This window comes from Ciconia boyciana, chromosome 3, assembly GCF_034638445.1.
Source record: "Ciconia boyciana chromosome 3, ASM3463844v1, whole genome shotgun sequence".
Lineage (NCBI taxonomy): Eukaryota > Metazoa > Chordata > Aves > Ciconiiformes > Ciconiidae > Ciconia > Ciconia boyciana.
The window spans coordinates 33,113,000-33,137,000 of NC_132936.1; the positions used below are offsets into that span (position 1 = coordinate 33,113,000).

At 36.7% G+C, this 24,001-nt stretch overlaps 1 protein-coding gene across 1 annotated transcript in view; it reads left to right on the forward strand.

Annotated features, from left to right (window-relative positions):
• The window catches only part of ADGRB3 (adhesion G protein-coupled receptor B3), a 464,328-nt gene that overhangs the window by 406,563 nt on the left and 33,764 nt on the right, over positions 1-24,001 (forward strand). Inside the window, exons 19-24 of the mRNA XM_072857823.1 lie at positions 11,611-11,761; positions 12,324-12,393; positions 17,236-17,302; positions 19,463-19,548; positions 23,013-23,111; positions 23,440-23,611. Of these exons, the coding sequence (XP_072713924.1) occupies positions 11,611-11,761; positions 12,324-12,393; positions 17,236-17,302; positions 19,463-19,548; positions 23,013-23,111; positions 23,440-23,611 (645 nt within the window). The remainder of the gene's footprint in view (positions 1-11,610; positions 11,762-12,323; positions 12,394-17,235; positions 17,303-19,462; positions 19,549-23,012; positions 23,112-23,439; positions 23,612-24,001) is intronic.

Here is a 24,001-nt window from a genome sequence, read left to right on the forward strand (position 1 = left end):
ATACAATGACCAGAACTGATGGTCAGACAGAGATGCAAAGTATACTGAGGAACTGTGTCCTTTGAATTCCTCAGTGTGCACATGCATCCATTGCTATACAAACTTACTTTCATGTGAAAATCACTGAGATTTCATTAACATCATTAGAAACCCATAGTTACTCTATATTTTCCCTCTCCTATATTTAGAGGGACTCTAAATTTATAACATCATTTCTTTAGCTATGTTTTCCATAAAATAGATCCCTCTATTAGGAATTTCTTTCTTCCAGCTGAAATGTCATCCTGTAGATAAGGCAGCTTCATTGCCATTACATGGATCTCTACATGAAGTGAAGAAAGAGATGGATGGCCTCTGAAACAACCCATGGCTAATGCATTAAAGGCATTACAAATTAATATCATGACCATAAGAGGAATTAATATGATTCATGATGCTCTTGTATAATAAGTTTGCATTGATCGTGTTGTACATGAACTAGTCAGTTGCCCAGACTGGAGATTTTGTTCTTCACTCCTCACTCCACGTTCACTCTTGGGTACACAGGTTGACAGGATCTGATATAGAGATGTAAAGCAATCTTCTGTCTTCTATCTGCTGAAAATTTTGCTTTGCAATGCATAAGCCATCCATAGCACTCTCTACCTCCACTTGCTCTTCTAGTGTGACAATATGTGCTCTGATTCTAATGCTACAGGGAAAGACTACATGTTTCTGAAAAAAAAAAAAATCGGGTTTTCAATTAAATGAAACAATAAAAACTGGTAGCCCACATGTGTACACATATGTATCCCATTAGCAACTTTCAGATGCATTTACATAATTTTTTTTAAAAGTGCCTGTCTGTGTGTGTATGTCTATACGTTATATGAGCACTGCTTGATTCAAAAGCCTCTGTTCTCTCTTCATAGGCACACGTGAACACATGCACATGCACACACTCCATTTGGGTTCAGTGTTAGGTTCCTGTACTGGGTCTGGCTAGGATGCAGTTCATTTTCTTCACAGGAGCCCATATGGTGCTGTGTTTTGGATTTGTGACTAAAACAGGGTTGCTAACACTGATGGTTTAGGTGTTGCTGAGCAGTGCTTACACAGCATCAAGACCTTCTCCGTTTCTCAGCTGCCCTGCCAGTGAGCAGGCTGGGAGTGGGCAAGAAGTTAGGAGGGGACTCAGCCAGGGACAGCCGACCCCCACTGACCAAAGAGATATTCCATACCATATGACAATGTGCTCAGCAATACAACTGGGGGTAGTCTTTCCAAGGTAGCTGTTGCTTGGAGACTGGCTGGGCAACAGTCTGCTGGTGGGAGGTGGTGATTGCCCTAGCATCACTTGGTGCAGGCTTTTTTTCCTTCACTTATTAAACTTATTAATCTTGACCCACAAGTTTTTCTCACTTTTGCTGTTCCGATTCTCTCCCCCATCTTGCTGGGGGGAGTGAGCAAGCAATTAGGTGGGTGCCTAGCTGCTGGCTGAGGTCAGCCCACCACATTTGCTCAAACCCACTATGTGTTTTACTGAATAAGAGAACAAAGCCAAAATGTTCTACATGCCTCTGTAGGTGGGCGTGACCCCAAGCATTGGCATGAAGTCATCCATACTTTCGAAGCATTAGCATGCCTCCTGGCACAATTTTGTCCCACACTAACTAGCATTATCCCAGTCAATGCCTTAAGTTCGGGAGAGTTGGAATTGGCAAGGGACCAGTGACAGCAGGCTGTTTGGATGTGGCCACCTGATTCTGGAGTACAAAGAAATCTACTAATATAGACGTTTGCTTTATCATTCCAGTTGGCTGCAGGATGAGTGAATGCTTTCTAACCCATTTTGTTTGCAAGTACAAATAGATGTAGCCATAATGTATCCTTAAAAAATTTACTTTATCAGTTATTTTTGAAAAATAAACTGAAGTTATGTGGTATGAGAAGACTATGGATGACCACAGTAATGTAGATACTATCTCCCTTTCCTGGATTATTTCTGTTTTGGACTTAAACTTCCTCTCTCAAAAGGGACCATTTCTTACTGTCTCCATAATGCCAACCCTAAAAGACACTGTCCTTGGAGGAAAACTGTGCATACTTGAAACTGAGGGTGCTCTTAGGGGCAAAATCATCCTTTTCCCGTTATCATTATTCTTATATAAAGACTTTTAAGACCTATGTACACAACTGTGATTAAAAAATAAACATAAAAAGAATAAGGGTAGGTGACATATGGTAAAGTTGTAATAGCATTGCAAAGCTGTTGCTTCAATGGTTTCAGTCTAGTGTAAAGAGATGGAACTCACAGTTTCGCAGAGGAGGAATGTTTGCTGACACCAATATCCCAGACAAGAAGATGGATTGTTTTCATATGGCAGGATTATAATCATCACAGTCAGACTAAGTGAAAGGCAACTGCAGGTTTTGTTGTTGAACTTCTCATTCTAGTCATCATTTTGATTGCTGTGGGAACTCCCTAAAATTACAGCAATTTTATTGTTAGTAAATGAGATCAACATTTAAAATAGAGCAAACAGATGATCTGATTTAAGAGTAGAGATACTCAACTGACAATCACATTTTCCTAAAAGAAAAAATTCTTTGACAACAAGTTTTTACCCACATAGCATTGAAAAGCAACACAAGGCGTTATTTTCTATCTGCCCAGTGAGGGCTTTTCCTGGTTATTTTTCCGTCAGGACATCAGTTTGCACTGGGTGCACTTGGATTCTCCTATAGGAATTTGAAGTCTCCCGGATCAGGCTCCACTGTCTTGAACATATCAGTATCCATTCTGTTACCCTCTTATGTTATGCCATCTCTTCAAGGAAGCTCCTTCAATTCCTTGCCTTTGTCAGTGCCTGGACACCTCTTCCTCTTTTTCTCAGAACTCCATAGGGAACTCCGTCTCAACTGTGCTCTGAACTACTCTTTTCTTTAACTGCAGTCATTGCTGACTAATATGTAACCCTTGTGCTTAGCACAGCCATCCCTTCATTATCAATCCTGGCTCATTGCTCCTAGCTACTCACTCAGCTCCCACAGTGAACTTTTAAATAAATTAAAGTTAGGAAGACTCAGGACCTTTGGAACACTCTTGCACGAGTAGCTCATCACTCTAATTGACTGTTGGCTCTTGTATCCATCATTCTTCTCCAAACAGGTATAGCCATTAGTATGCTAATGCAATGAAATATTTCTACTTGCAATAACCCAAAGAAAGATCTAAAAATCTGGGTGTCTTTATGTAATAAGTTGAAATGAGCATACAGCACATTGTTGTATGTTCTAGCCAAACAGCTTTTGCTTCATTGTTAATGCAGTTGTCTCATTATTATATCTCTTCAAACCTGCCAAGAGCATTTGTCTTCATTTAAGAGAACACACTGCACATTCCATATTTTAACATAAAACCAATATGGAATTTTCAGAGTCTAAAAACAGTTCCTGAAAACCAAAGTGTAATAACATCACTGAACCGTCTTGTTTATTTATCCATAATCTCCACCTTAATTTGCATAGTTCCCAAGCAAATAGAATTGTTTCTGACAGCCCAGTAGAACCATTCTGACAGCCAGAGTGCATTCTCTTTTTTCCTATGAGTCATAGCCAGTTACAGAGACTTTTCAGGCCAAATTGCACTTTCATCGATATCAATCCAGTCCCTTATGTTCACACTGCACCTTCAGTTCTGCTTCTATAATACTGTTATCCTCAATGATGTGCAAGAACATAAGAACTTCAATTCTTCAATGGTTTTCAGAGACCAGGTTCATTTTGCTTGCCCATCAATTCAAAAAACAAATCTATATTTTATCCACAAATCTAAATTTATCCTTCTTTAAATAAGAAATCTTTCAGACTTGGTAATGCAAAACCTCACAAAGCTATTTTTATAGAGTAATTTTTCAGGATAGCATCACCTTCAATTTAATTTTTTAATTGTCATTCCTCAATAGCTCAGTAATGAAGAAGTTGTTTTAACAAAACATGCCAGTGATTTCCACTTTTTTACTTGAACTGAGCATGATCATTTTGTGCTCAAAAGGGTTGGTTTTTCAGCAAAAAAATTACCAAATACAAGAAAAAGAAGACAACTAAGAAAGGGTAATCTCTGGCACAGTGAAACATCACTATTACAACACAGTGATAGCAATTTGAGATTAATTAGTCAGGCAGAAGTTGAAAAACTTGTATTTAAATTGATTTCATGCTTCAGGCCTGTAAAGGGCTTCTTATTTTCTTTTATGTCTGCCTGAAAACCTGCTGTTCTGAGCTTCATAAACTTCACAACACATTCATGTGAGGACATAGTTAAAATACTAAGTTATTTTGTCCTGACAGAGTTGACATTTACCTTGTTTAAAGTGTTTAACATCAAAGCCAACAGATTAAATTCATGATGTGAAGTAGGCCATATTCACTTACCAGAAAAATATTAATCCAATACTTTCTAAACATTTAAAACACTTAGGATAAGAAGGAAGATCACAAGCCTCTGCTCATGCACCTTTCATCCCTTATTCTATAGGTGTAACACCCAATATAAAGCCCACTTAAATTAATGGGAGTCTTTCCACTGACTTTTCAATTAATCCTGTAAAGGATTAGAGGATCCTATTCCTTCCTTTCTTGCCTGCCCAGAAAAACACACGTTCACAGTGCAAAGGCAAAAAGAGAAGAGCTTCCCGTGCCAGATTTTGTAATCGAAGAAATTAAATTGCCTCTGAGTAACCTGTTCTATGATATTGCTTGTGCTGAGCTCATTTGCTTGAATATAACCTAGCAATAACAACCCAAACCAGGAGGAAGACCAAAATGAGTATGAGAGTAAGGAAACTGTATGAGAACTGCCTTCCAACTGGCTTTCAATTTACAGTAGGCATGCAACCAAGAAAGCAATTCTGAGTTAACACATTACAAACCTGCACAATGGACTGACAATCTCCAGAGAATGCTGTAAACAACACAGAATGAATTTTACTGTCTCATATGTTAGTAAAAGCTGAGCATATTATGAATTCTCCAGCTGGACTTCTTGCCTCTATCCCAACCAGTAACCAAAATGAGCCATAAATATTTCTATAGCCCCGAGGCAAATTAGCACAACACGGCTTGCATCCATTACAACCAAGCCCTGCAAGGCAGGAGGACGGTTGTGTGCAAGCTGACCGTTAGGCAGGGTTCCTGGCCCAGGCTCTCCTTCAATCTGTGCATGGGCCTGGGCTGGGAGAGCATTTTTTGGCTCAGGTCAAAACTGTGCCAAGGAATTCACTAACAATTTAGCAGCAAGGATCACATGCCAATGCATAAAGGATGCCTTTACTGTTGCTAGCGTAGACAGATTCTGCCATACGACAGAGCAAGGAAGGTTTGCATATGCAGCAAGCAACTTTCATTAATTCTTTTCCAGCCCAAAAAACGGCAGCCTATCCCTTCACATCTAGCTGATAGAATGATTTTTTACTATGTACATTATAAGGTCTGGAGAAGAATAGTGGCTAGCAGAGGAATTAGTTTGGATAAAAACCAGAAGTTCTCTATAGACTTAACTGTGGGATAATGAAGTACAACTATACGGTATCAAATTTAAATGCAGAGGTTATTGATATGAGTGATGGAGGTGACAACTGTCAAAGGAGACCTTTGAAGAAAAGTAACTGCAAAGGGCAGAAGCTAAAAAGAAGACTCTGTGTACTTTTAGTGGATCAGGTATGAACAGCACCTCTATTGCTGGACACTGCACCTCGGAAAAAATGGGAGATGTTCTGACTGATCTTCATAAGTAAGTGTCAATAAAGATTGTGAATGCTTTGCTCACAGAGAGATAATTTTCAGAAATACCTTTGAGGTAAACACTGGAAAAAGAGGAGCAGGAATTGAATCCTAGAGAAACTTCAGGTGAAAATAAGAAGACAGTTATTTAAAGTGTGTCTGGAATGTGCAAATGCGGAGAAAACTTTAAAGTTTTATTAAAGTTAAACTTTTTTAAAGTTTAAAGTATAAGTTTTCTTTCAGTCACACTTACAGCATTGCACTAGGATCACTGGGGTTATACTGTCAGATAAGAGGACAGACTCCACAAGAGAAGACAAGATATGACAGACAAACAAACCTTAAATCAAAATAGCTGAACAAATTATACTGCACCCTGAGACTGGGCATGTGTAGTGGCCCCAAAGTTTAGCAACTGTTGTGATAATTTGCACATGATACCAAAAAACAAAATCAAAACTTGATACCGAAAATATCTTCCTGTGGCATTGCAGTGCTGTTGATGATATAGATGTCCTTTGTGAGACTGTAGTTGTAAACTAAACCATAGGAACAGCTGGGTCATTTACAGATAGCTTATAAGCTATTTATCAGAACCTAGAAAGGCATATTGCTTGTTGTGGGCAAACAGAAATGACTGAGTAGAAGAACAAAGTATTAAATGTCCTTAGTTATTGCTCATTATCTTTGTGGGGGAGGTCACATAGCTACTCAAAACCCACTGCTATTGCACCAAAAAATTAGCTCGCTCTAAAAATCCAAGTAAAGGTTACAAATCACATTGTCTTGTACCGCATATAGAATCCTGCAGTATAATAATTAACCGTGCATATCTCTTCACATAAATGCTCGTGAAGTCAAATGCTAATTATTTTGGGCTATCATGTCAGATATCAGAACACAATGTAAGGAAGTTAAACCACTTGAGCCTTCAATTTTTAAGGACACTGGAGAAGATTTTTAGAAGATCTAAAAAGTTTGTCTATAAGTTAATTAGAGTAAATAGTTTCATAGTTGTTGATTTAAATATGAAACATTATTTTAGAAAATTTCCTTCCACTATAGTGCTATTTCCAATATGGGTATCAGATTTTCTGAATTCTTTGCTTGAACAAGTGGTGTTAGCAGTACTCAAGCCTGGCAAAAGAAAAGAAGATGGGATTCTTTAAATGAAACGGTACCTTCAAAGCTTTATGGTGCCAGTAATATTAACAATACTGGAAGAGAAACCTGGAAGTCTACAGCTATGATTTCTCAGGCATTTAAGATCCTAACAGTTTCAAATAAGTTTGCAACTGAAGAAACAGCCTTCCTTCCCATATATTTTTGTCATTGAAAATCTCTCCTCCTTCCAGAAAAACACTCCTGAGATGCAAGCCCTTCCTTCTTTGTCCCACAGCCTCTGAAAGTCCATCTACTGTTTCATGGCAGTTTACTCTAGAAATCAGTATTTAATCTAGAATTCAGTATTATCTGACCAGTATACTGTATCCCTGTATTCTAACAGTGTCTGCCATTCCTGAGACAAAGGTACTGTATTGTGCAAATTAGTTTAAAAATAAATAATAATGAAAAGCAAATAAAGACTAATAAGCAGTATGTTCTTTTATGAATTCATATTTTTAATTTAAAGGAAAAGATAAACTATTCTATAGTTGAGGACTTGCAAATCACAAAAAGCCAACAAAATATACCAGTTTTGACATAGAATTATATTTCTGCTCTTTGCTATGTCCTTTGCATTCTCTTTGTTTTGTTTGTTCTTTGTTTCGTTTATTCTTTATTGTGGCCTTTAAGTGCTCTTTGTTTGTGTATTCAGTGCATGATCAGAACTTCATAAGAATAAAATTAGTACCCATTTAATTTATCTCCTTAGGCTTATCTCCTCAGAGCTAAATCAAGGGCAAGATTATTTTCAATGTCCAAGAAATTTTATTATTTAAATTATTTTCTACTAGCTTTCATTTCTACTTCATAACATAATCCAACTGAGTGGATTTTAGCCCTATTCCTTTTGCTATCACCAATACAGATTTCATTTTTCATGTTCATTTTCCAGTAGCTTTGATTCTTATACTATTTATCACAACTCAGAGACAGGCAACTATTTTGTTGAAGGAAAAAGAACCTGTTTCAGGGCAAGAAGACAAATCAGGTGTCCTTACTTCACCCTCTTTGTCTTTGCATGGAAGATCTGTTCACACTGCTATTAAAAAAGAACACTGTTCTATTATTAAAAAAATCAACAACCAGGTGTTCCAAAAATAATGATAAATGATTATTTTGAGGTTACATTTATGACCTACTTTTTGTAGGTCATAAAAATGGATAAATATTCTCTAAATTATTCATAATTATTACATTAAAAATATTAATCACTAGAATAAGTAGATTTGAATTTGCACAGTTTTTTACATTTCTCAGCTGTGCTTCAGTACCCTCATTCAGAGTGGGTGCCTTACAAGAATGAAATAACGAAATAATTTGGTACCTGATGTGAGCTCTTGCTTTCAATAGTATATTGTTTATTAATAAGGGATGAATGGTCTTAGATATTCAAGGTACCTAAACACTTGAAGCTCAATTAAAGCTCATGAAATTGTGCATTCTGAGGACAGAAAAGCTCCCTTCCCCCACTTGTAATTAGAATTAAATATGGGGAGCTGAGAACAACAGCAATGGGAGGAAGAGGAGGTTAGAGTAACAGAGTTGAGTTAATTTCAGAAGCTTGAAGAAATAGTGAATAAATTAGGCTGTTAAAATTCATTTTGTTGCAAGTTGACAGGTGCTCAGCACAGGTAATTAATTCAGTGAGTTTTCATAAACTAGAATTAGAAACAAATAAGAAGCATCTCCTCCTAAAGCAATGGGGAAGATGTGTACCACTATCTCTTGGTGCAGACAGGTTGACACACTGCAGCTTTCTGTGAGTGATGGGCCACAAGGTTTTAGTGATGCTGCTGCATGTGCAGCAAGGTGAGGGGAGGTGGTGGTCCCTTGGCAAGGGAGAAGAGGAGAGGGAGAAGGAGAGTTTGGGAGTAGTCCATGACCCGGTGAGAAAGAAAAAAATACTAATAAAGTACTTGCTAAAATTATGGCTCTCTGGCTAGAGATACTCAATGCCCCATTTAATAACAGCCTTTGGTGAAAATGAATTTTTGTTCCTATTTGGAAATAGACTTCCCAGATATAGCGCTTTCCCAGACAGAACAGCATTGTTTGTTTATTTGTTTATCAGAGGGGAAGAATACAGAAGTACATAAAAACCAGATTTCCAGGGGGGTATTGGTCAACTGTGCTGAGCCCATGGCTATACCTGGGAGAGGGGAGTTTCATTTGCCAGGACTGCTTCTCTGGCTGGGGAAGGAGGGAGGCTGAATTCACTTCAAGCACTGCCTGCACATGATTCTGTCATCACCGTCCCACAGCGGTTGTTAGGTGATGTTTTGAGGCTGATTTGCATCTTTCTGATGGTATGTGATGCAAATACGCTGTTATATCAATGATACAGACTTACCATTGGTGTTCATTAGACCCCTGTCTGCCATTCAGAAGAGTTAGTTATAATCAGCAGTCATATATTCCAGCTAGACCACAGATCGCTTCTAATAAAACTTGCTTCTGTCTTCTCATTTTGTGATCAACATGATCATTAACATTTTCATCACAGTTTTTTCTCCTACAACAACCATGTCCACATTTGTCTCAGATTATCATTATCCATCTTTCTTTCAATACAGGGGATAAATTATGAACTAAATCCCACAGTCTATACTCAGACAGCCATAAGAGTTAGCAATGTTTTCACCTAAAAGATCAGGATTTGTTTGTATTTGCATTATTTATAAGGGAAATAGTATATTCACTTTTTTTCAGGGTAATACTGTGTTTTACCTATGCAGTTTCTCCCTAAAAGATTCTGTACTGTTCCTCAAAAGTAATTTTATTGTCAAATTCTTGTTCCAACAGAACATGCGAGCTTTTACAAAAACATTGATAGGAAAGCAAATTAAAGTTGCATAGTGGGAATTCATAATTTGTGAGTCAGCTAGTAAAAGAAAGGACATTTCTGTATTTTCTATTATATTTATTGTGTGTTTCACCGCATAGCTTTCATTTTAAATAAGTATTTATTTTTCATATACAGGAAATACTGCTATCAGTCAGGCTTTACCAGGATAGATTTTATGAATCCACATACTTTAGGGACACCTAAACATAAGAATTTATGACAAAATCTAGGATGGAATGACTAGTGCATTTTCAGGATCTGCTGTATTTTTCCAGTTTACATTCCTCGCTTTTTAAAAATAAACAGTAGTTCTCTTGCATATGATTACATAGAACCTCTTTCCCCCAGATTTAAATAGACAATTTGACCCAGGATTAGAAAACAAGGTGTTTGTCACATCTGTAAATTCATAGAAGGAAATCATTAAGTTTTGACTCTTCTGAGTCAAACTCTAAATTTTGACTCAAAGACTCATAACTCTTTGAAAGTTCAGAGGTTGATATCAGCTAATGCTAATATCAGCTGATATCAGCTATCAGCTATGTTTTTGAGATAACTATTGGAGTGAACCAACACAATTGATTTCAGATTAGAATCTGGGAAAAGTAACACAATAGAAAATTCAAACCAAAAAGACCTGAAAATAATTAGGAATATAAAATGAACAAAAAACATGCGTGGTGTCATATATATCTTATCCTTCCCAAATTTTTGTAGCTACTGGCCTTGATTCAACACTATATGCAAGCATCTATATATAATTAGGAACTTACATCTTTTCTCCCTAAATAGTTTGCTGAACTGGGATTTTACTAAAAATATTGGCTAGCCTTTTATTACATGCATGTAAGTAAGATAGCTATTAAGTAGATTTGTATGCCGCATAAATAAATAATCAGAAAAAGAATATCTATATTTCTCAACTACGATCTTGCATTATTAATATTGGGTGTGTGAAATATTTTTTTTAACCTTGATATAATTTTGATACTTCAAATTCTGATAAGGATAAATTGTGATACAGATATTCTCAACATTACTGGTGTGGTTTTGGTGCTGAGGTACAATGCACACTGCATTTTATAGCCTGCAACTGGCATTTTAAGCACACAGCCGAGAGTAGATCATCATTTATGCCAAGAAGCTCATTTATATAAGCTACAATGTCAAGTTTAATTAAGGGCTACAGTGACAAAAGAAAGCCGATTGCATGTGCTCAAAATACTTTTCAAATGACAAATGACTGATACCCATAAAAACAATATTCAGGGTAATTGTTGAGGTTATGATGCTTAAACCTGACTAAAAAGATCTCAGGGAGTATAGTCCAATAAGTTAATGTTCTATAAGATTTAAATAAAAAATCAAATAAATCAAACGATCTATTGACTAAAATTCAGATTTACAGTCAGGATCTTTCTGCATGGAGGGAAAGAAAATATAACTGGCAATTAGGGGCATTTGTATCCCCACATTTTCTTTATTCAGCTCTGTGAGATTTTATAATCAGTAACTTAGTAACTTGCTTACCACAATGGCTTTATGATGATCCCTGGTCAAAGGAAATGTGTAGAGAAAAATCTGGTGGCATGATTTATTTTGTGTTCTTTGTCCCTGCTCGGCACACTCAGTGTTTGGGAAAACAGTCAAATCCTCTTCTGCGTAATCCCCATCAACATCTCTCTTTCTCTCTCTCTTTGTGGCCACCACATCATAAAGGGGGAGTTGATGCTAAGGATAAAGGTCAAGATGATAGAATATGACAACTCTTTGAATTGAAGAGAGAAATGAGTGTCCCTAAGTATTCAGCATGAGCTTCTCTTTGCTCCCTGCAGGGCATCTGCACCACAACCACCGCATTTTTACACTTCTTCTTCTTAGCTTCATTCTGTTGGGTTTTGACAGAAGCGTGGCAGTCATATATGGCTGTTACTGGAAAAATTAGGACACGGCTCATAAGGAAACGTTTCCTGTGCCTTGGATGGGGTAAGTCTGTAAAATTCATTTCCTCAGAATCATTGGAATGAACGTTTAATATAGTGACAATGTCAAGAATATTATCATTTTCTTCAGTAAACCTGAAAGATAGTAGACAGCATGTTACTAAAAAGAAAACTAGGTTAGGAGCCTTTCCACTTTATCTCAAGCTCAAGCTATGCTGGTGTATATTTTAGCATTCTTTTATAAATATGTTTTAACAAAATTTTAGAAGATTTTTGGCATAGTGTAATATCAAGAAATCAAAATAAAACAAGAAAAAACATTCACTGAATATTCATGAAGCCTCTTCCTAGTTCACTTTAAGACCTGTCAAATGTACCAGTAAGTTAGCTACATCAAAGTGGTATACTGTGGGCAGAAAACAGTGTCCTCCTCCCTGCCAGTGCTTCAGAAAAACAAATCCTGCAATAGCACTGTGCTTCATTAAATGATTCATTCCATGTAAAACTGGCCATTTTGCATTAGCTTGCCCTGTCATTTTTTGTCCAGGCAGAACAGCAATATTTTACTCAGTATCTAATGGTTATTACTGTTTTGGTTTTTTCAGGTTTACCAGCATTAGTGGTTGCAATATCAATAGGCTTTACCAAGACAAAAGGATATGGAACAGCCCACTAGTAAGTCAATCTGAAATGATAAATTATGTTTTTAATTAACAATACTGTCATACCCATCAGGAATTACGTAGCATAGTTTAAAGGCTCTACAGGTATCCATTCACACTTGGAACTGCCCTAAGAGTCACTGAGTGGTCCACAAAAGAACAAAGAGAAAACCATATGCCAGTCTTGGACTGAGCTCAGCAAAGCGCCAGGGATCCTGGATTTCTTGTGAGGTTTTGAAGTAGCAAGCCTTTTAGAAACACTGAGGATTAGGTCCACTTAGACACCTAACATTTATATACATTTACCAAACAGAACGTTAAATGTTATGGCTAGCCTTTGCCAACCTCTAAACATGTCTAAAATTGTACTGTCAGGAGTCTCTTTGGCACCCAGGTTTCTGCCCACCAAGCACGTACCTCAGCTTTAATGCCCCTGAGCTTTTGGAGCCAAAGCCCTGCAGAACTCTCAAAATAGCTCTCCCATCCATCTCCTCTCTCCTGGAGGGCCTGATCCAGCCCATTTCCTGAACTGGGCTGCACTTGAGAGACAGTGAGGAAGGGATCTGTGTACTTCATTTACATTTTATTAATACAGTTCCAGTTTAGCCACCTGGCTGGTTCCAGTGCGTATTTAGCACCCTGGAAAATTCACTCCTCAGCATGGCTACCCTTCGGTTGTCTCCTGTTGAAGAAAGAGCTTGGGCTGAGCCTCCCTCCTGCCAGGAAACCGCTCCAACCACCGAGACATTATGTATGCAAGAGTGCATTTCCTTCAGTCGTCCTGTTTGGAGCTCTCCTCACGTTGCCTAAGAAATTAAGTATGCATCTGGACAGAAAGAGAGGAAATATGACTCTGTAGCCTGGTAATGAGGGCATTCATCAGAGATGCGGATGACTTAGGTCAAGTCCTCGCTTCAATGAATATTTAATTATTCTCCTTAGCATCGTCACTGAGTGAGATCAGGATTCCCCCTCCCTGTCCTGTGTATCCCAACATCTTGGCACGTAGCAGGGGAGGCTTCAAGCCCTCACTCCAGCTCTGGGTGGGTAAGGATTCAAAAACAAATCTCCTCCGGAATACCGGCTCTAACCACTGAGCTCTTTAGTCTTAAATTGTGACAACATGTGTCTTGCATTTTTTTAATGAGGAATAGCTTACCTAACTGAAGCACTTAACTTGCACTTATAGCTGGCAATCATTAGTGAAACAACGCTCTTAGCCGTCTTTTGGGAGTTATATTGAGGACCTGCTCCTCTGACTTTTTTTCTAACTAATATGTGCTCATCTTGGTGGCTTTTTTATTATTTAGCCCTTGAACCAGGACTGGAGAAATATTTAAGCTGTGAGAATTACAAATCAGAAGATTACAATGTCCAGACCCCATTGGGGATGTAGCTCTGTCCCTTGCAGGATCAATCCGATTGCATTTACTCTACTGAAATTATTCATGTGTGACTACTTGTTTTAGTTTGTGTTGCTTCCTGCTTCCTTCCTGGGCTGAATGCATTTTTAAAAGAGGATATACTGAAATATTCAGACAAAGCAACAAATCATTCATTAAGGGTAACCTGGAAAGTAAAAAAGAGCAGGTCTCTCTACATGTAACAGCTCCTCTCCCACGATTCAAATTCAGCTGACACAGTACCATGGGACAAAAACACAAAAGGAGGTGTACAAGGGACAAACAGAACCATAATGCAGCTCTCATCTTATTTGCAAGTACATTTTCTTGGCATTTGACATCAGAATTACACAAGGAAAACAGGGAATGCAAGGAATGGAGATTCTTCCTCCATCACCAGCTGATGTGCTGTCCCACTCTAGAAGCCAGCAAAGACCTGTGTCCCATAACAGCTGTTGGGCGGTGTAAAAGCAGAACTCCTGTCCTGCTCCTCCTCCCTTAACTAAAGCACTTGTGTAAGTTTTTTAACTGCTTACACTATATTTGGCCTGTTTAGCTGCAATCAATTACGCATATGCTGCCATCAGAAATGTGTCCTGTTGCAAACTACTCTTGGTCTGTAAGATGCTATTTTTGAAAATGATTTCAAATGGAGAAAATTAAAAGTGAAAATGAAGGCATTTATTCCAGTTCTATAGTCCAACACATGAAGAGATTGATGGAAAAGGAGAAGGCTGAAGGATCTTTGAAGCAGATCTCAGTTTCATACGGTATATGACTGATGGGGGTTGGCTTTAATTGTTCACACTCGAACCAATTCTGTGATCAATAGTCTCCAATTTCTATCTTTTTCTTTCAGTCCTAATTATTAGACAATTATATTACTGTATATTTAAAACTACATATCAAAACTATTTCACACAGACACTTGCACTGATATAGATACAGAAGCTGAAGGGATTTCCTAAAAACAATAAAAAACCACAGTGACAAGTTTTTAGATATTTCAGGACATCTGAAAAAGATTTGTGTGTCTGAAAGCTTGATTGTTTTTTCTAACTGTTTCTGTGAGTCTAATAATTGCTACCTCTCTTCAGATGATCAGAGCTATGAAAGCACCACTACTACAAGTTATAGTTAATAAACCTGTGTGACCTACTCATGTTTACATACAGTGCTATATATTAATGAGCAGTGCAGATGATGTCCAGGAATTCATTATATCAGCAAAAATTAAAATGCTGTCATAGTCATGCTTTCCTAAGAGAAGGAACCATTCTCCTGAAGAGCGTCAAACAACTCATAAAATGTACCGTACACAGGAGAAAGTCTACAGATACTTCATCACTCAGCAGAATTTTATGACCATGGAACACGGTCCCATAAAACCACCAGTGGATGCTTTCAATACAAATCGATTTAAATTGCTTTCTGCTATGTGGGGATCAGGGAGAAAGAAGACAGAACAGGAGAGCAAAATAAAAACAACTATAAAGCATAGAAAAAAGCTATCAGGGAAAAAGAAAAGAAGAGAAGAAGGAAAAAATAGTAAAAAATTGACAACTGCCTTACAGTATAAGAAGGCACCTGAGAATCTGTCTTCAAAAAGTCTTCAACAGAACAAGATTGGGAAAAAGCACATTTCAGAGTCATCAACTGGCAGATATTGAATACATTGCAATAATCACATCACACATTGTTGAAAATCCAGATTGTTGAAAATTCAGATTGTATAAAGAAAATAGGACAACCTCTACATTTTTTTCCAGCTCTGCTTGTAAATGGAAGTCACTTTTTTGAACAACCTTTTTACTTGAGGGCATGGGAAAAGGAGGGAACAATTCTCCCTTGGTCTTAAAGATTTTTGTGGTAGAAACTCTTTTCTTTTTATTTAAAAAAATCTTGTTGACCCTTTTTACTGGCACAGGTAACTGAAATTGTTTCAAATACAATACATCAAAAATTTTTATGAACTGATGTTTCTCTCTCCCAATAAACATGAAAATTTTAATTACATGTCTTAGTTATGCAGAGTAGTCATCTTCACTAAGTTTAAAAGTTCATACTGGTAGGGAAGTACACTGTGAATACATTCCCCTCTCTCAGAAGCCCATGTTCTCAGTCTCTCACAACAAATAACTTGGATTTTGGAAAAATAGCAGAAAATTTTGAAAGCATTTTAATTTGTCATTACAAAAATAAATTGAACATTATTTTTGTAGTTGTTTTTTGAGGTAGGATGTAGAATAGCCTGACATGTATTACCTTTTTAACAGCATAGCAGATATGAACTATTTACTTCAATCTATCATTCCAGAATTTAGCACACTGGTGCAGTTGGGTTCATGTGGCAGATTTCACATGGCTTCATTGCAATGGGAAACACTTTTATTCTTTGCAGTTAGAATTCCAGCCATAACAGACCATTAATATTATGATGTGCTTGCATTTAATTTACGTGTTTTTCAAAAGTACAAAAACAGTACTGGAAAAAAAAAGAAGATATGTATGATTCTGATGTGAACGTTTCTGGATGTAAGATCCAAGTAAAGTATTTGAATGCATATACTTGGGTTTTCTTATATGTAGGTGTGATCATGCATTCAAATAAACATGCAGTTCTTTGAATGTGTAATCACTAGGAAAATAGCACAGCTGCATTTACTTGAGTGTGTGAAGCTCCTGATCTGTTGCAGATATGGAAAGATTTACACCATGGTGTATCAAATATTTAGAATTTGAGTCTGTAAGCGATCTGTGTTTGGAAATCTGATGGTTTTCAGTGAAAGCCCTGATGCAGTATGACAAACTCTGCAAGATTAGTAGCTCACCAGAAAATACAGTTTTCAGATGCTTTAAAATATACATTTAAATTGTTTGCAAAATATTCCAGAGGATACAGAACAGTTAGATCATAAATGATTTTTCTTTAATGGGAATATTTTCTGTAAGACCTAGTTCTAATAGCAATTACTAAATGACATAAGAGAAGATATGTTGAGACCTGTTTTTTCTGAAGTTCTGCATTACAAGTCCTTGACCTTTCATTGCTTTAAGTATAGAACTGTCAGACATTGTAAGTTAGAAATGTTTCTAGATACCTACCTAGCAAGACCTGTGCAGTTAACTCATCATACACGGTTAGAGGAGATTCAATAAAGACTTGCAAACTTATTTTCTATTGTGCTCTTAATACATTTTAGGCATTTCAGTATATGTATAATTCACATTAAAACTTTTGAAACATTAACAATTGGTAATGGAAATAACTTTCAACTCTACTTCATCATATCAACAAAGTAATTCTTTTGTGTGTGTGCATATGAATCTCTATATGTAGGATTGAACATACACTGGAAGAATCTCATGCTGTAGTAATTATTAATGCTTTCTTGGCAATGCGTTATACTTATTTTTAATTTGTGTTAGTTCTTCTCTAATGTTCTTTCCAGCTGTTGGCTGTCTCTTGAAGGTGGGCTCCTTTATGCTTTCGTTGGACCTGCAGCTGCTGTTGTCTTGGTAAACATTAATATAGTTTCCAGTATTTTCATATGAAATTATGGAATGTGCTATTTAAATTATAAAAGCTTAACTATGCAGTAGCATTACATTTTGTTGCAAATACTGAGCTCAGTATTGTTTAACATACCTTCAGTATTTTGAATGCATGATTCATTTAATTGTGTCACTTCTTTATACCAGTTATCTCTCCATATTTACACAGTAAGCTGTGAAAGAATAATGCACTGATTAGTAGCACAGAAAACTTGTTACAGGCATCACTGAGTTATTATCAGTAGCATCTATGGAATTGTCACTGCCTTGTGAAGTTCAGTGACAGTCTTGATAGAGTGCTGCTTGGCAGTGTAGCGCTGTGCCAGCAAAAGCAACAGGAGGAGTGGAACCAGCCAGCAAGTTCTCCATGGCTACTGCTTTTGAAGGCAAAGAAACAAATCATCATAGTTGGGAAATGTTACTCTTTTGTTTATTAATCTTCCACATCTCTGGAAATGCATTGAGGTGTAGGATTCACTTTGCCTAATTGTAGACATCTGCAAGGTAGATTTCTGCACCTAAGCTAAGTTATCCCAGCCATATTTCATTGTCAGTGGAGAAAAATATGCACTTTAGGGCTCAAACCGTCAGAAGTATTTCAGGTGTCTACTTTAGGGTAAGATGAATTGCACCCTACATGTGCCATCGGCTCTCAGTCATCTGCTCTGCAGTCTGTATGGATTTTTCACAATAATTTGTTTAGCACTTTTCCCTTACAGATTTAGAATCTAATTCTTTCCACTCCACCAATTTTATACTAGGACAGTTCTATCAACACCGGTTATTTCTGATTTCCCCTTGCAAAAAGGAATCGGTCTTAGTAGGCATGAAAGATATAGCCATTTAGCTACATAGATTTTCCTGAAATTGATGTTTACTACTCCCATAGAGTTTGTCTCATCATTGCCTGGAGTTAAGCCAGGATCCTTTTGTACAACTCACAGTCCCTGTCATGATAGAGGAGCCAAGGATGTTTACAGAAAGCCAGTCATAATTTTCACATGGAACTGTATGTTCTCTGTCTAATTGGCAAGCTTTGTTCAGAGATGTTTGAAGTTCACAGTTGCAGTTTGCCCTACCATTAGCTAGTAGCTGTGGAAGGGGCTGTTCCATGCAGCCACTTAAGCCTAAGTGTACGAAGCAAAAGAATTATATAACATCAGCTGAAAAAATGTAAATGCTGAAAATAAAGTGATAATAAGAAAAGCTGGAAAAGAGTTGGCAGGGCAGACTGGCAACAATTAGGTATTTTGGCACAGGTCTTGAAAAATCTGTTTGAAAAGAAAAAAAATAAGGAACATTTATTTAATAGATTCAAAACTTGGTATTACCTCTTTGCAGGCTGTGCAGAAACAGGTTCATAGAGTTCAGTTCAATAATACAAATGGATAATAACAGTCATTAAGTTGTCCATTAAATGCCATTAGTATGTCCATTGAGTGCCAAAGTCTGACTGCTGAAACACTTGAATTTTTTTTAGGTTAGGTCTTCAACTCATGTATGTGACCATAACACCATTTACTCTAATGGAGCTAAACAGATTTACCCCAGGCGTCCATCTGGCCCGCAAAAAAAAAGGAAACTGCAGTGAAACAAGGCTCAAGACTGGCATTTTGGTGAATGACATAGACAATGACTAATGTGCAGGAGGATATGGAAAACCACAGGCTGGGTCTGCATAAGTGGGAACACCCACATGGGCCATAAATGCTTGAAAAGGAACACGGTTACGGTCATCGTGTGCTCTGACTAGCTCTTCCCTGTGCGCACAACTCAAATGCAGTGGTTTTCCTGGAATAGGATATATCACTGCAATTGAAACTGAGGAAATATTAAAGCTACATTACTCAAGCTTCTGGCCAGCAGGCATGTATGCATATAACTTGATACCAGGCATAATTCAAGATTCAAAAATAAGCCTGTTGCGGTGTGCGTATGTGTTACCCCTTTGAGAATACACACTTTTGGTGTGCTCAGGGACAGTGTTACACAATTTCTGATGGAATACTCAGAAATGTAACAGGAGGCATTTTGCAGGCCTGTAGGAGCCTTTTCCTGAAGCAACAGGATAAAGTATTTTCTTTCAGACACTGAAATATCAACTGTTTGTTTTCTGTTTGACAGGTCAACATGGTGATTGGCATTTTGGTATTTAATAAACTTGTTTCCAGAGATGGAATCCTAGATAAAAAGCTCAAACACAGAGCGGGGTAAGCAACAATTGGGTTATTTTAAAACATATTAAAATTGTATAACCAATTTTAAACTACAGATATTCACCAAAAATGCTTTTGATTGTGCTTTGAACTTTTATATCAGTGTAACAGTGTGTCTAACAGATTCCATTCATCTCAAAAGCTGCTGTTGCATTATCCTGAGGGAATGCAACTAAACAAACTAAACATAATAAAACACAAGTACAACAGTATTAAGTTAATAATAATGAGGATTAAACAAATCTGAGTGGAGGTTTCACAAGAATGTCGCACATGTAAAGTTGTTGCAGTTAGGAAAACAGTTTTATGAACTGCGTGTACTGAAGGAACCAATTATTTTTCTCTAGTTGTCAACTTTAATTACTATGGTGGGAAATGTTACTCATTTGTGTAAGCTGTTATAAAATATATTTTACAGCAGTATATGCCTTACTGAGGTCAATGCTATTCTGCCATTCTGACTATGTGAAGAATTTGCCTTTGTTCTTACATCCATATCTATATAGATGTATGTTCTAAATTAGTGTAATAAAATTTCAAAGTAAAAAAACATGTTTTAAAAGAAAAAAAAAGAAAAAAGGTAAATGGAAATTCTGTGTTGTTGATTATTTACTTGCATTTACATTCAAATTCTGTTTGTTATCATGAGAAGAAAGGATTATGACAGTGGTGGTATCAGAAACTGTTTTTCAGTGGATGACAACAGTTTGAAGGACTGCAGAAGCAAACCTAGATTCATTCCATATTGGAGAAAAGTCTTTCACAAGTGCATCATCACCTTCTTAATGCTTATGAAAATATATTTAAACTTTGCATAATTGTTTTTTACAGCTACATGTTCTAGTATCGTCTTTTGGGCCAGCATGTAGTTAACACTACCAATATCTGCATTTCTAGCAATGATAAGCAAGGATATCTTTATTTTACTGTGTATTACTGCTGTGGGTAAATTTATTACAGCCTCACTTTGAATTATCTTACCATTTCTCTAACAGTAGTATTCTTAATAAGTTCAATTAATTGGTTAGATGAGCAAATTTATGATAAATACTTCAACTGGTGTGATTTGCATTTAATATTAATTCAATTAAATCTTTCTGGTTTTCAGCTCTTTCACCATTATTCTGACAAATATGTACCAAAAGCTTTCATTTTTTTTCTTCTCTTTTCCTCTTTTTTCATTAGAAAGCATTAATTTCTTAACCTTACTTTTGTCTACATTGCCTCATCAACTTTCTTAACTGTGTAATAACACTGATGAAATCTAGAATATTATAAAACTACACAAATTATTTCAAGAGTAGTAATAACATAGTAATCACCAATTCAAATTCACCTCTGCTCTAATTCCAGTGATTTAAGGAGTTGGAGCAGCCACAGGTTTGGCTTTGTACATTTTCTAAGGATATCCAAGCTTAGATTTAACTGCATCATTTTTTTTTTCAGCTACTCAATTGTCGGCTATAGAAATCTATTTGCTTATAGCATACTTTCCTGATGAAACAAATAACTTGCTTTCTAACAGTGTGCAACTTAGTAAAGAGTTATTTTATTTTAAAGTAAATGGATAAAGAACTAGAAATTATTCTGTCAGAAACAATACAGCTATTCTGGGAAAGCACGTAGATGCCCTAATCAAGAAACAATCTTAACTTTTGTGATAGTATGAGATGGTGGCTTGGCAACAGCATTCCTTGATACTACTTGGCAGATGAAGATTCCAGAGTCATTCTTTGGGGCATAGAAATTGGTGCAACATTTGACCTCCAGTAGAAAGGGGACTGTCACTCATTTCTCAAATATCTCTTGCCAGCCATGCTCAGGAAGGCAACTTCATTCTTTCTGGCAAACATTGGGCTTATACCTGTCAAGAGTTCAGTCAAAAGTTCAGCTGTAGAAATAATTTATGTAGGATTTAAAGCAGTGAATGGGGCAAAATACATTAACTCCATATGTTTTTTTCCACCTTAATAAGCATATGGAGAATCAACAACTGTCTTGATGGATATCAATCATTTTCCTGTCATAAGGGGTAGCACACATAGATGCCCAGCCAGAAAGATTATATTTGGTCTATATACACATCAAATTCTATTATTTGCAAGATCCAGAACAAATCTATAGATGTAAAGAGAATAATCCAGTCTGATAATGTTGAAATATTGCCAAGCAAAGACAGGAAGTATTTTCCCAAGCTTAGGTTAAGCTTACCCAAGGCATTTTTGTAGTTCATTCATTAATGTAGATCTTTAGTTGGTGTAAACTGATGTGGATTCACTGAGTTCTTTTCACACCCCGCAATCACCTTATACAAGGTCATGGTTCTCACTGTTTTTTATGGAAAAAAACCTGCATTTTTATGGAAAATATACTGCACTTTTTTTATGGAAAGTAATTATTTGCTTTATCAAAATGGAAACGACTGGAGTTCAATGTTGTTTTGGGCAGTATGTTAAAAATCTTGTGAATGCTGGGTTTGGCAATAAAAAGGATTTCCATTGGTTGAAATAACTGGGAAAAAACCTGAAGTGTTATCTATCTTCACCACGTTGACCACTTTCCAGCTGGGAATAGGTAAAGCACCCTTCCTGTCACATCTCAGTCAGCTATGGTTATTCCTGGATCTGATAGCAGAAAGAGAAGGAATAGCAAAAGTCTTTATTTAGTCGACTCGGGAAGTTGAATGCATGCTGTATGTAAAAGAAAATTTAAATTCCAGGTTTTGCCCTTTAATTCTTCTGACAGGTGCCGAGGTACAATTGTCCATACAAAATGCTTTGAGCTTAATGCTTATGTACTGTGTTTTATTAAAATGCAAAACAGGTCACCCTTTTTTTAGTACCAACTGATATTTATTTCATCAGATTCCATACATTTCAAGCCCTGTATTCAGACCTTCATATGGCATGAATAAAATTACTCCAGATGTTAGTGGGCCATTCAGATCACTAGTACAAATATGACTATACAGTACGCCCATACTGATTTGATGCTTGAATATATTTTGCAGGTTTCTTTCCCTATTAATGCTCTGTAATTGTACATACTTCATACTCCTCCTTTAAGTGTCCTATACTCTTTCTCAAGCAAGTTTGGATACAACAGTCTTTTAACAGGTCTGAATAGAGGGATTTCACTTTGTGTGTCTATCCTAGCACGTGCTTATGTTTACTTCAGTGTACTGAGCAGTTTTGATCACTGGACATTTGGGGCCTTTTTTAGCTTAAATGGAAGAAATAGAGTCTGCATGCAATGAAGCCCCATAGCATTAACATTTAAAGCTAACAATAATGTAAAGTAAAAAGTACAGTTTTGCAACAACATAGAGCATTCATCCTGAATAAGTCTACTTACTTTTTCTGCATGACATCATATTTAAAAGCTAAATTTCAGTAGCAACGTTTTTTGGTGACAATTCAATATTTTGTTCTTTTTGTGGGTGTTCTGTTTGTTTGCAGTCAGATGAGTGAGCCTCATAGCGGTTTGACGCTCAAATGTGCCAAGTGTGGAGTAGTTTCAACAACAGCTTTGTCAGCCACCACCGCCAGTAATGCCATGTTAGTCCTGATCATTTACATCTTCTTGTTACAAATCTTATACAGTGCATGTGAGACAATAGTTTGATGATGACAACTGTGTTTGCTAACACTGTATAGAGTGCTGAGCACGTTTAAATACTTTTTAACAAAAAAAAATTGCAACTGTGTTTATTAACTGAATACAGGATATTCTTTAGATCATAAAGTACCGACACTGTTACATTCTTGTCTGTGATTTTCAAGTTAACTTGATAAAGTGCCATCCTTAAATATGTTTTATTTTAGTAGTGAGCTTTTAATCATTTTTTACAATATTACAGTGCTGCTTTTCTCTTTCTTTCAATAGGGCATCCCTTTGGAGTTCCTGTGTGGTGTTGCCACTTCTGGCCCTGACTTGGATGTCTGCAGTTCTGGCCATGACAGACAAAAGATCAATATTATTTCAGATACTTTTTGCAGTATTTGATTCATTACAAGGCTTTGTTATTGTCATGGTCCATTGTATCCTTCGAAGGGAGGTGAGGAATGGCTTCCCAGTTTTCTAAAGGGCTGTGCTCCTGTTAATCTCTCAACTGCTCTTTAATGTTATATACAGCTTGCTCTGTGGAAATATATTTCATAGAAAGAGAAAAGTATTTTATGGTGAGATGTAGAGGAACAAGTGAAAGAGAGAGGGGGAAGATCAGTTAATTCCAGGTGCAGAATGTCAGTTTCAGTATAAAACTGTACCCACTTAATTAAAGCTGGTTTTTAATCCATCCCAACTTCAGTATATTTTTAAGTGTTAGGCTTTCCCAATATTGTGAGTATAGGGAAATACTTACATGAATGCCCTTTTCCTGAAGACCAAAAGCTATAGATTTTTACAGTCTCTAAAACTAAAACACAAAATTATTTCTGCTTATACT